At 41.1% G+C, this 13061-nt stretch overlaps 1 protein-coding gene across 2 annotated transcripts in view; it reads left to right on the top strand.

Moving 5' to 3' along the window:
* The window catches only part of DPP4 (dipeptidyl peptidase 4), a 78678-nt gene that overhangs the window by 59437 nt on the left and 6180 nt on the right, over positions 1 to 13061 (top strand). For both annotated transcript variants that reach the window (XM_082631548.1, XM_082631547.1), the window contains exons 21-23: positions 2443 to 2497; positions 3126 to 3225; positions 5966 to 6030. In XM_082631548.1, the coding sequence (XP_082487674.1) occupies positions 2443 to 2497; positions 3126 to 3225; positions 5966 to 6030 (220 nt within the window). The remainder of the gene's footprint in view (positions 1 to 2442; positions 2498 to 3125; positions 3226 to 5965; positions 6031 to 13061) is intronic.

Genomic DNA, 13061 nt, shown 5'->3' with positions numbered 1-13061 from the left:
TAGTCATGAATGATGGTTACCCTGGAATGCACATGTAACAGGCAGTGTTTTACCTGCATTCTCGTTGAAGCTGCACAGCAACCCTGAGAGGTGGGTGTTCATACCTTACACTTCAGGTAAAGAAATGGAGGCTCTTAGGTTAGGTAATTTGCCAAGACTGGTCAGGATTTGAAACTAGGTCTCCCTCCAACTTACATTCAATTGCATTCAACTGGTGAATGGGAAATGTAGTCTTTGAGTTTCTATAACCAACTGCATAGATGTCTGGAAAGTAAAGTAAGTTAGTGATTTTAAATAATGTTGTGAAACCGTAAACTAGGAAATGGAGAAAAATAGTGAATGACTAAATGGATGGAGGAAAATGCCTTTTAAAAAAGGAACAACCAAAGAAGAGAGAAGATGACAATTTATTAAGTATCCCTAAGTCTGTTACATCAAAGTTAATGATTAGCTATTATCCTTGAAAGTAAAAAAAAAAAAAAAGGTTAGATAAGAGAGAGGATAAATTGGTTCAGGAGTGAGGCTTTGATATTTTACAAATGCATTTTTATTTATCCAGATTGGTCCTCTGTGAGAGAGGGCATGATTTCTAGGTCTTCTCAAGTCTAAAATGATAGAATTGTGTTATCCACAATCTACAACTCCATTTAAAAAGTAATGAGGGGCTTCCCTGGTAGTGCAGTGGTTGAGAGTCCGCCTGCCAATGCAGGGGACACGGGTTCGTGCCCCAGTCCGGGAGGATCCCACATGCCGCGGAGCGGCTGGGCCCGTGAGCCATGGCCATTGAGCCTGCGCATCTGGAGCCTGTGCTCCGCAGCGGGAGAGGCCACAGCAGTGAGAGGCCCGCGTACCGCAAAAAAAAAAAAAAAAAGTAATAAGTAGCTGCTTTTCAGCAACTAAAAGGAACTATAAACAACAACACAGATGAATCTCGCAGACTGTTGAGTAAAAGAAGCCAGGAACAAAAGTGTATATCCTGCACGACCCAATTTATATTGGTACAAATTCAGGTGAAATTTTTATGGAATCCAATAAAAGGAAGACATTTCTTTTTTTCTTTTTTTCAAAGAGAGAAATAACACAGAGGCTTCTGGGTGATAGTAATGCCCTATATTTTGGCTCAAGGTATGCTCACTCTGTAAAGGTTTTCCAGCTTGTACAGGCATGATTTGGTGCACATTTCTGTACATATGTGTTCTAAGTTTTAAAAGTTTGCGTGGAGAGGATAATGAGTTGAAAACTATTTACCCTGATTTTTTTCTAATATTGCTTAACTCAGGGCAGTCTAAGACATATATCATCAATTGAAAACAAAGATTTTTAAAGTCACATATAAGTCAATGCAAGGGTCCCCTTCCTCCCTTGACACTACAAAGTTAAGGGCCCCATTTGCTAGATTTTTTTTTAAAGTAAACAAATTGCCTTTTGATATAAGGCTAGGATTAAGAAATAGACGCGGGCTTCCCTGGTGGTGCAGTGGTTGAGAATCTGCCTGCCAATGCAGGGGACATGGGTTCGAGCCCTGGTCTGGGAAGATCCCACATGCCGCGAAGCAGCTAGCCCCGTGAGCCACAATTACTGAGCCTGCGCGTCTGGAGCCTGTGCTCTGCAACAAGAGAGGCCGCGATAATGAGAGGCCCGCACACCGCGATGAGGAGTGGCCCCCACTTGCCGCAACTAGAGAAAGCCCTCGCACAGAAACGAAGACCCAACACAGCCATAAATTAAAAAAAAAAAAAAAAAAAAGCAAAAGAAATCTGAATGAAGTATGGTCTAAAAAAAAAAAAAAAGAAAGAAATAGACGCAAAGAACCTTTTTCTCCTTTCTTTACCTGGATTCCAATCCTGAACACAATTTAGTGACAAAAAGACTTCTTAATCCATCAAGGAAAAATTGCTTCTTATTTAATAGTGCTGAGCTATCTAATCAACACCCATCATAAGAAGGGATGTATTTAGAGAATGGTGTTTAAGTTCTCAGGTAGGGGGGCCCAGAGACATTTCTAAGCCCTACCCAGATGTTCTACAAACCTCTATACTTCTCCATTGCAGGGACAGCCTCTCTCAAACTGTAAAACATCTGGAGAGATTTAAATTCAATTATGTAAAGAAAAGTGCATCTGGGCTGCAAATTTTTATATAAAGCTGTGAAAAAAACAGCCAGGATTTGTTTTCTGTGAAACACACACACACACACACACACACACACACACACACACATTTTTTATGGACTCCAACACAAGTAAACCTTGTTCATCTGGCTCAAGTTAAAAATGATAGACATCGATCTCAGGTGTTTATTTGATTGCTGGCAGCAATTAATCTTTGTTTCTAATAGAATGAAATAGAGAACAAATGGCAGGGTTTCTCACATTTGTGCAGTTATCTTAGTTTTCTATACACAGTGTGATACTAATTCGTGGACTTGTTCCATGTATTTTAGACAATTTTCAAAAATGGGATTTGTGGATGACAAACGGATTGCAATTTGGGGCTGGGTGAGTAGTTTGGCTGACGAATCTGTATGCCTTCCTTAGTGAATATAACCCAGAGCAGGATAATTTACTTTTGTTTGTACATATTTGGAGGTGAAAATCATGTCAATCATTTCAATCTAAGAAGGTCCAATGTCTTAGATTTCTGGGCATTGAGTCCCCCCAGGCTTACGCTTTTGTTTATTACAATGGGATAGGGAGGCGAGGAAGGGAGAAAAAGAGGAAAGGAGAGAAAGAGGGATAAAGGAAAAGAAGGATAGAAGGAGAGAGGGAAGGAGGGAGACTTTTTCTCATGTGTCCAAGTCAGTAAAGATTTAGTGTTTGTTGCTTTTATGATTTTGGGAGGTTTTTTTTTGGTTTTGGTTTTGGTTTGTTTTTTGTCTTCAGTTAGTACTACCCAGCAAATTTTCAATACTTTCCGCTTACACCTACCAAGAAGAGGGACCAGGGCTCTGAAAGTATAGTCTTTAGATACTACCCAACTAAGGACAATTTAAACCTTCTCTACCATGCTTTCTATCTCAAAAGAGGCACAGTATATAAAGATGTGAGAAATGTGGAAACTGTGACTTGCTTACCATATGTCCTTAATTCCTTTACCTCCATAAAAATAACTGTTTCCATTTCTTAGTCATATGGAGGGTATGTAACCTCAATGGTCCTGGGAGCAGGAAGTGGCGTGTTCAAGTGTGGAATAGCCGTGGCGCCCGTGTCAAAGTGGGAGTACTATGGTAAGTGATCACTCCCAGGTACAGAGTTACTGCATGTGAACCTTCACATTCCAATGACTAAACCATTCCTTTTTGAGTTTCAGTGTTTCTACAGTGAATAAACGGATTCATCTTAGAAGTACTTTATGGATACCTGTAATGAAACAGTCTCACTTATTCTGCCATTGTGAAATGTTAGATGGTAGTAAATGCTACCATCTAACACGTTTAGTTACCAACCAATGCTGTTTTCTAAATGTCTTATCAACAAATTCAGTTTTCCACATTTTAAAACATCCCCAATGCTACAATTCTTTAGATAAACCCTTCCTTCTTTTTATTCTAACTTGAGTTTGAAGCTTCACATATTAGAACAATAAGAGAAGTATGTATCTCTTTCCCTTCAGGTAAAAGTCAAATATAAGTAGGACTTTGGGTGGAAAGAAGAGACTAGGGCAGGGGAATTCCTGGGGGTTTCGTTTGCACTGTCTCTGAGTAGGTGAAAGCCATTCTAGAATATCCTGTTCATTGCTGAGAAAGTATTGTTCTATCATACACATGTAAGGTATAATTCCCAAGTGGGAGCGGGTAAGCAGTGAAACACTAGATAGGGGGGAAGAGCCAGAGTCGGTGAGAAGATGAATTATTTTCCTGTATCTTTTCCTACCCCATCTCAAGTCCTTTATTCAGTATAAGGATAGAATCATTCATAATGAATATGCTCATTAAATATTTAATGTCCTAATATATTGCAGTACCAGTCCTGTGGAAAACTCTTCTTTAAAGCCTCTCCAAGTCAAGAGAAGCCAATGTGTAAAAGACACAACACTGTCTTTTAGTTTCAAAAAAAATTGGAGAACATAGTTAGGATTGATCCTCAAACAATAGATTTGCTTTCATGTAATACTTTCCTGCTTAATATTAATTGTTCTATTGGAAGGCTTGTTTTTGGAGACCTCTGGTGGTCAATAAAATAGAAACAGTCTTTGTGAGTTTGGAACTACATAATGGTAAGAAGAGAACTTTATTAAACGTATATGGACCAACCTAACACTTGGGAACTTTCTAGAATTCTTATATATGTGCAAATTTGAACAATATTACTCAAAAATCAAATTGAAGGAGTACATAAGTGGTATTGCAAGACGTACTTCTAAAAGTTTACAACCACAACACTAAGCATTTTTTAAATAGTATTTTTAAAATTTGAGACCTTCTTACACATGTAAACCTGGTTAGCATAATAAGAAAGGGGTATTATGTTCTAGGACAAGAAGAACTGTAGCTGTTTGGGGAAAATTTTATTTTGCCCTTAAAAGCTATTCCCCCCCACCCCCTCCATTAAATGTATAACCTAAGTTATTCATATTTAAATGTTAAAAGATGAGCATTTTAGGAAAATCTTATATTTTAAAAGTGTACTTTAAGATACTATATTTTATATATTAGTGTCCTCTAGATATGTAAAATTGCTTGTAGTCTGTATTCACTTTAATCAAAATGATAAAATATCGCTGTTACTCATTTTGGAGGAAAATATTTTGGTTTCCATAGGAAAAGCATGAGCAGTACACATGGAACAACTAACATTAGTTATCAATGTAGTTTTTAATCTCCACTGCCAGTCATTCACAAAGGGTTAGGATGTTGTTTAAGCTTGTTATTTTGATGATATATTCTTCTAAATAATTAATTAAATCAATATTGAAATACTGGTACAGGAAGGAAGCTGTTCATCTCCCTGAAACTCCAAGAAATTCAAGCCATTAACCTATGTAGCACAATGGAAACGTATTATACTTATTTAGTTACCGTAACCTGGTCATGTTTCAAAAACAGTTATTTCAGATTTTTAAAGTTATATTGGAGTTCAGCCACAGTAAATTTTCTCACTGATATTTTAGGAAATACATATATTCACACACATATATATATATACACACACATACATTTGATATATGATTTAATTTTTTTAAATTAGGTCAAAAATATGTTTAAATATCCAAAATAACCAAACCAACAATGCATAGGTTTTCTGCCATATCTATAGATAAAACAGCTTATGTCACTTCAGCACAGATACTAATATAATCTGTTTCTCGATACTCAATAGTTATAACATCAGAATTGAGGCCTCTCCTCAAAATGAGAGAAAACAGATGTTTAACTTGCATTATGATGGAGCAGCTGAGCCGTTATAGGGTTTTACAGCAAATAAATGATAACTGAATTCTTTCCTTTCGAGCTGTCTCTCCCCCACCAAAAAAATATACGATTTAAGTAAGCAACTAGTAATTGAAAATTATGAGGAGTTTCCAGTAGGAAAGAGAGTACCCTAAAGTAGAGCATATACTAACTGATGTCAGGACCAAGAAATTCAAGACAATTGAGACATTACGTGACTTGCTAATCAAGATCTTTGAGAGGGTCAGAAGATAATGTAGAGTCCTTAGCACTTAGCACTTCCCATTTGGCTTTTCTGCAGGCGGGTTGTTGATTGGGATTTAGATCACCTGGTTTGATCTCCCTCTGCCCTCACAGGAATTCCCAAAAGGGAATGGGCTATAGGGCTGAGTATGGAAAGGCAGGAGTCTGGCTGCTTTAAAAAGCCAAGTAGAGATGATCTGGAGGAGATACTTCTGAGGGTAACACTATAGACCTTGGCACAAGTAAAGAATATGAAAGCATATAAAGTAACACCCAAAAAAGGGAAAAACGTTTTTATTGTATGAATTAAGTTTTTTTCTTTTCTCCATCACAGACTCAGTGTACACAGAACGTTACATGGGTCTTCCAACTCCAGAAGACAACCTTGACCATTACAGGGTAAGAGATGGTGAACTAGATCCATTTTATAACCTATTTATCAGTGGTATAAGAACATTTTTAAGTGTATCTATTCCAGAAAATATATATTTTTTATTTCCAATGAAGTTCTTGTTAAAAGGAAATAACACAGGTGGTTTAGAGATACTCCAATAGCTTCCTGTACTATATTCTGCATAATTACAGCCTTTATCGTATGCTATATAGGTCACAATATGCGTTCATTTGGAAATACAAAGCAATACCAGATAATTACTTTAATTATAAAAATTTCAGTTCAGAAAACATGTCAAATTCAACGTATTCCTTTAGAGCCCAGAAGACTCTCTAAACCTTTAACTACATATTAAAATTTCTTATGGTATTATCATAATTAAGTTGTATGTACAAGCCTATAATTTTCTTATTCATAGCCAAATATGTACAGTTTCTTTCACACAAGGTGTAGGTGGTACAGGAGGGTAATACTCTGAAAAACCCTTGAACCCAAATTACTGAATAGCATCCACAGGCTGGTTGCCTGATGGAAGAGGCAGTGGGCACGTTGCTGTGCAGATGAGCTACAGCATCTGAAATATGGTCTGGGTGTAGCCATCATTGGCGACCCCTGTGTGCTAGTGTGGGTGCCACTGCAAAGCCAGGGTCCTCTCTTTGGTGGCAGCCTGCTGCAGCTGGAAGTGTCAGCCAAAGTACTAGCGACCCTCCTAGCACACTGCCCCCAACCAGAAAAAAAAAACAACTTTCCTGATTCTGTCACGTAAATTGAAAACCCTGAAACTTACAGATGACAAGGTCAATCATCTGATGTCTACGTTCTCCGGAGGATATTCAAAACTCCTCCCAGGATAAAAAGAAAACAATAACCCATACAATTTAAGACCACAATTTCTCCTCATCTGTGCCACAGCTCTCAATGCTTGGGCCCCCTATTCATACATCGCCCTGAGCCATATTTGTACATTTTTGTAAGATGTCATCATTATTATGGGTTCTGAAGCCATTTGATCAAAGCACAAGAAAATGCAAATAAAATTTCTACTTTTGCAAGATGTACAGACAGTTTAGTTTTACCTCTTCCTTTCAGTTGTATTTAGCAAGGCTTGTGGGGGAGGGGCGGGGAGGTGTATGCTTGTGTTTGTGCCTGGGTGTGTGTGTGTTTTCATCTCTGTTTTTCAGTCAAGATAGAAAAGTAACAACCTGTAAAGTGTGATGTACCAATCATCTTCCCCTACAAAGCAGTCCTGTAATCAGGTTGTCCTTATTTCTGCTGAGTGTCCCACATGATACTTTGGACTCAGTTTTTCCCATTCTTTCTCCTCCACATCCAATAAGCTGCTTTAGACATCCTTTCCCTGCTCCGTAACCACATTGCTGCTGTCACATGACTACCTCTTTTTACAACAGTAACCCCATGGGTCCCCCCTTAGCTTATCTCTCTGCACTCCAGCCTGTACCACACAGAGGTGGGAGGTTAACCCTCACCCGTAACACTTTCGTGGACTTTTCCTGTGCACTCAACTAGTCCAGCCCTCATTCTTTAACCAGGTGTTCAACACCTTTCTTAGAATGGCCCAGTCTACCTGGAATGCTCAGTGTTCTCTGAATATTTCTGGGCTTTTCCCTTTTGTGCCTTTGTCCTCTGTTACTCGACCTGGAATGTCATTCCCCCTCTGTCTTCATCCACTAGGAAAGTTGTCCTGCTCGCCCAGAGGACTAGCATTCTCTCTTGACTCCCATGACATTTTCCTTGTATATCTTTAATCCTCAATTTATCCATCTTGGACCCATAGTTAGTTTGTACTCCTTTTTCCCCTCTGCAGTATTATTAGTCATTCAAGGCTTTGCTCAACATTGTATTCTTTGGATCACCCAGTATGAAATAGAAACCTTAAAACCTTTTTTTGATTTAATTTTAAGACTTTTGGAAGGGAAACATTGTTATAAAAATTGTATGTCTCCATAATTTCTCTCATTTTACAGCTGGAATTTTCTTGCTAGTGACCCGACCAGGATCCCTCCTGTGGTGTGCCATATTTGGGGCATGGCTAAAGGGTATTCTCAAATATCCTAAAGTACTAAAAACTCCCAAAACATCAGAGGTGTACTGCCCGGGACCCTCATCCTGACTCTAGAACCTGGTGGATGATGAGTCAAAAGTTCATTTTAAAAATCCCATTTTGAAAGTCTTTGAACCTAAAAGCACAGGGTCAAGTCTAAACCTTGACATCCGAGGAAGGCCGTGGCACCTACCCTACTGCACTTCAAGAACATCAGCCAACAGGGTGTTTCCTCTTCAACCAGCCCTCCCCCTAGAGGATAATTAGTTTTAATCTGCCATGTCAACCTGTATCTTTCTCCAGATTTTGCCATAGGCTTCTCCTTCCCACACACATCCCCCTCTTCTCCAACTCTACCGCCCACGGAGGTGGCCATTTTCATCTCCCCCCTTAGATGTTCTCTGCATGAGGTAGTCATGTAAATAGAAGTCACTTCCTCCTACCAATGGCAATACACGAACACTGGGAGCACAAAGTCACTGTCTCACTTCACTGCACAGATGGCACCCGAGGACTGTTTAATCCTTCCACGCCAGGAGTCGGGTTTTCTTGGCACAAAATTCATTGCTGGCAATGGACACATTAAAACTGCCAGTACCAGAGAGCTAAAGGTTCCCAATGTGTTACTCAGAGGAATTATTTGGGTGGGCGACAGTTAAGGTGGGTAGGAGAAAGTGAGGCAAATGCACTCACTGTATTGTTTCCTCCCTGTAAGTTGCATCCTCAGAAAGTGGAGAACTGAATCTAAGTACCTATATTTGGTGCACAGCAGGCTTTAGAATAAAGCTGCCTTCCTTTGTTTTTTAAATGAGCCTGTGCTTTTGTCTCTGGCAGGAATACATTCAAAGATTCTATTTTCCTCCAAGGCCCCAGCTGCCCCTCTGGACCCCTGTCTTCTTTTACTTCTCTTTCCCAGGTTGTTTTTATTTCCTCCCTTTCTCTCTCCTTCTCTCCCTCCCTCCTTCTGCCCTCTTGGAAAAGACAAAGGAGACAATTCCTTACTGGCTTTCGCTGCTCTGTGCATTTCCGTAGGTCAGGAGGAAATAGTTTGAAAATGAGTCCCAGGTAGTCTAGACTATTGACTTTCTTCAGCACATCCAGGATAGGAATGATCGAAGTGTGTAATAAGCAAGGTCCTGTGATCGTTGTACACCTTTTCAGCTATAGACTCATTATCAGTAGCCAGAATTACAGCCTTTGGAAGAGAATGTAAGTTTTAATAAAATTCAAATGAGGAGAGGATTCATTTTTAAGTCACTGATGACCCAGATTTGAAAGAGTTTAGACAAGCACACCAAGAGAAGCACATTTTGTGAAATAAAGGTCCTACTTACTATTTAGGAAAGGAAGTTGAAGGAACCATTTATATATGCAAATGGAACAGGCAGGGATGTCATGTATAGTTGTTCAGCTTGTGCACTGCTGGAAGCTGGTCTATGCTTCATTCTCTAAGGTGTGCACCTCTGAGGCTGCATCTACCCGGAAGGAGGGCCTTTTCTTATTCTCACAATGCTGCCATATAAATTAGGAGACCCTGGGACTAAGGCTTGGACCCAATGCAGTGACACAAACAGTGACTCCATAAGACTCTTTTTGTAGATAGTCACCTACCCACTGCCGAGTGGTAGGGCAGGAGCACGTTGAAAGGATACCAGGGACTCAAAGAGGAAGGAAGCTGTTCATCTCCCTGAAACTCCAAGAAGCTGGTCCCAGAAGCTCTAAGTAGGCAGGCAGAGTGGAGGGATGACAGTGTAGCTAATAAGAAGTATAAGCAGACTCACTGCCGTGAGTCTCAGTCCGAGTCTCAGTCCACAGCCGACAGAAATGGCGACAGATTTGAGCAAAAGAATCAGATAGACAATGAGACAGCCCTCACCCCCAATAGCGATAAGCAGATAGCAACCGTGGTCGCACCTTGAGGAATGGGTTCCTGACTAACATTGATGAATGGTCTCTTGGTCAATCACAGGTCTTTTAGTCAAACCTGTAAAAAAAAAAAAAATTAACACCTGGTAGACTTTCATCCACCCATTCAAGGTGCCTGGTGTTTTAGTTGTTCAGAAGTTGATTACCTCGTTGGTGAGACAAAACATACAGGCAAAATTTTTGAAGAGAAATAAAAGAGAGTAGTAATAGGGTTTCCCTGGTGGCGCAGTGGTGGAGAATCTGCCTGCCAATGCAGGGGACATGGGTTCGAGCCCTGGTCTGGGAAGATCCCACATGCCGCAGAGCAACTGGGCCCGTGAGCCACAACTACTGAGCCTGCGCATCTGGAGCCTGTGCTCCGCAACAAGAGAGACCGCGATAGTGAGAGGCCCGCGCTCCGCGATGAAGAGTGGCCCCCACTCGCCACAACTAGAGAAAGCCCTCGCACAGAAACGAAGACCCAACACAGCCAAAAAAAATAATAATAAATAAATTTTTTAAAAAAACAAAAGAGAGTAGTAAGAAAGCATGAACTTGAACATGACAAAGTGCCCAGTATGTATGGAAAAGACTAGTAGTTCCAAATTGTGATTCACTTAGTAAGTGCTTGCTTCTATGGCCAGACACTGTTCTAAGCTCTTTCCATGGGTTATTGGGTTCAGTTCTCCCTCAGATTCTCTGAGATAAGTGCTCTAATTATCTCCATTTTATTGACCCAGAAACGGAGGCACAAAAAGTTATATAAGATATAGCTACTGAGGGGTAGGAAAGGGAGAGGGCACTTATCTGGAGCCAGTTAAGGAAGACTTCTGGGAGATGCAGTGGAAGAGCGTAGGTGCTCGCCACAGGCTGCCAGAGGGACCGACGAGGCAGGGGAGCACAGTCGACACATGAGTGGCAGCAAGCAGAGCTGGTTTTCTGGGGATCTGTGAAGCAGGTTGGGTGAACCGAGGGATAACACGGAGCAGGGATGTGGGAGGAGCAGGCCAAATGGTGGCTAATAAGGCAGGATGGGAGACCAGGGAGGGAATGGACTTCCAGAGAGCAGCGTCAGATCAAGGGCAAGAGAAATGGGGCCCAAGGCCTGAGCCTCGTTGCCAAGAGAAGAGGGCAGCCTGGAACACACAGAAGGGACTGATTTAACTTGTAGAGGAGATTTATTTTGCATTTTGCTCAGAATTTGATAGGCTTTTGGCAAGTGTACGAAACAGTCATAGATTTGGCAGTCTTCTGCTAGCAGATTTGAAATGTTCAATCCTTAAGAACTGCTGCATCGTTAGGTTATGCAAAACAGGGTGCAATTTTGTAAATATGCCATCTTGTACTGATTTGACATTTGTTCTATTATCCTAGAATATGCCAAAGGGAGAGAGACCTTCAGATTTAAGCCAAACCTTAACTTGTTTGTTGAGTGCTGATAAAATGTTGACTGCTGTGTGATCTTTAAAGAAGCCAGTGTTGCTGGGTGAGGCCTGAGGTAGGGCCCCCTGTAGGCGGATGGGAGCTCTTTCCTTGGCATCTCACCGGTACAGTTGTTAGATGGATACGGACAAGTAAAACATCTGCTGTGGTGGGTTGAATTAATTTTCCTTAAACATTTTCTGTGGCCTCTGCTGTGGTACTGATGGTACTTCCCCAAACAGCCTCACTTAATATTATTTATGAGGCTTTGGTCACAAGTGGGAGAATGCACAGAGCAAGTCAGTACACTCGGGGTACTGTTTCACTGAAGTGATAGGGTGTCCATTACACCTGTGGCTGTTTGCTTTCTCTACCAGAGCTTGGAAATGACAATGCGTTGTTTGGCTGTGAAGTGGAGGGACACTAGAATACGATGTTAAGAGGCATGGACTTTTGAGTGTGACCTGTGCTAAAATTCTGTTTCCACCACCTATTAGCTAGGAGAGGTTACTAAACCCCTCTGAACCTCTGTTTCCTCATCTGAATAATGGGGAGAAGCAGAGCTAGCTCATGGGATTATTGAAAGGATTAAATGAGACACCTATGCCTGCCATGAAATAAGCTTACAAAAACATGGAGGCTGCCACCATTATTCTCAAGAAGCAAATTGTCCGTATGGTTCCTGGATGGCGCAAGGGGTAGCTTAAAAATTGTCAGACCTTCTGTTTCTCACAGTACTTCCCCGCTCTTATCAGCTCTCTCTTTTATTTCAAAAATACAAAGATTTATTTGCTGGAAGGTAACTGAGGAACCAGCATGATCCAACGAGCAGCTACAGATGGTTCTTCTTGGGGCTTGAAGGAAAAGCTCCTTGCAGAGATGCTGTGGATCAGCACTGCCACTGGACCCATCCTTCCCACTTCACTTTGCCAGGCTGTTGCTGGCAGCGGGGCTCTCCGGAAGTTTCTAGCCTCGGGAGAGTGCCAACTGCACCACCATTGCATCCTTGCCCATTTATCACTCTAAACTTCCTTTTTAGGAGCTGGTGACAGACTATTCGGCTTCTAACTTAGTCATCCATTTCCTTTTTTATTTCTGTTTCCATCGATAGGCAAATGGGGATTATCCTGTTTTGGTGGGTTGAAATAGCACAATTGAATTATTTCTGGTCATTAATTCTCCCTTAACTGAGTGCATGCATTTCTTTCACTGACTTTGGCTGCCTTTCATGGGTTAAAGTGTGCCATACAGCGGACTGTCAAGAGTCTCTCTCGATTGAGAAGCCAGGATGCTCAGTCTAGTAGGGAATGATTGGTGGTTCCAGAGGCAAGGTGACACAGCTGCATCTTTCCAGGAGGGCAAAACGTTCTCAGGAGCCTACGAGCTCTGAAACGGGTGCATGCCTGAGGCTGCCTGGCTCCCGTGCACTGCGAGGTCCCTCTTGACGCAACTCCCAGCGAGCAGGGGGACACGTGCATTGGAAATGACACACTTATCTTGTGGTTGCAGGGGAAGCTTTTGTTTTATTTTTCCCTTGCTGCATTAAAGTATTTGTCTTTCTTTCTTTGTAGTGTAATATTGTTAATGTAAAACAATTTGCATCATGACACTTTTATCACAGTTTTCGTCTTTTTCTCAGTATGTTGC

This window comes from Mesoplodon mirus (assembly GCF_964341445.2).
Source record: "Mesoplodon mirus genome assembly, chromosome: 8".
Classification (NCBI taxonomy): domain Eukaryota; kingdom Metazoa; phylum Chordata; class Mammalia; order Artiodactyla; family Ziphiidae; genus Mesoplodon; species Mesoplodon mirus.
This window is presented reverse-complemented; position numbering and strand designations above follow the sequence as displayed.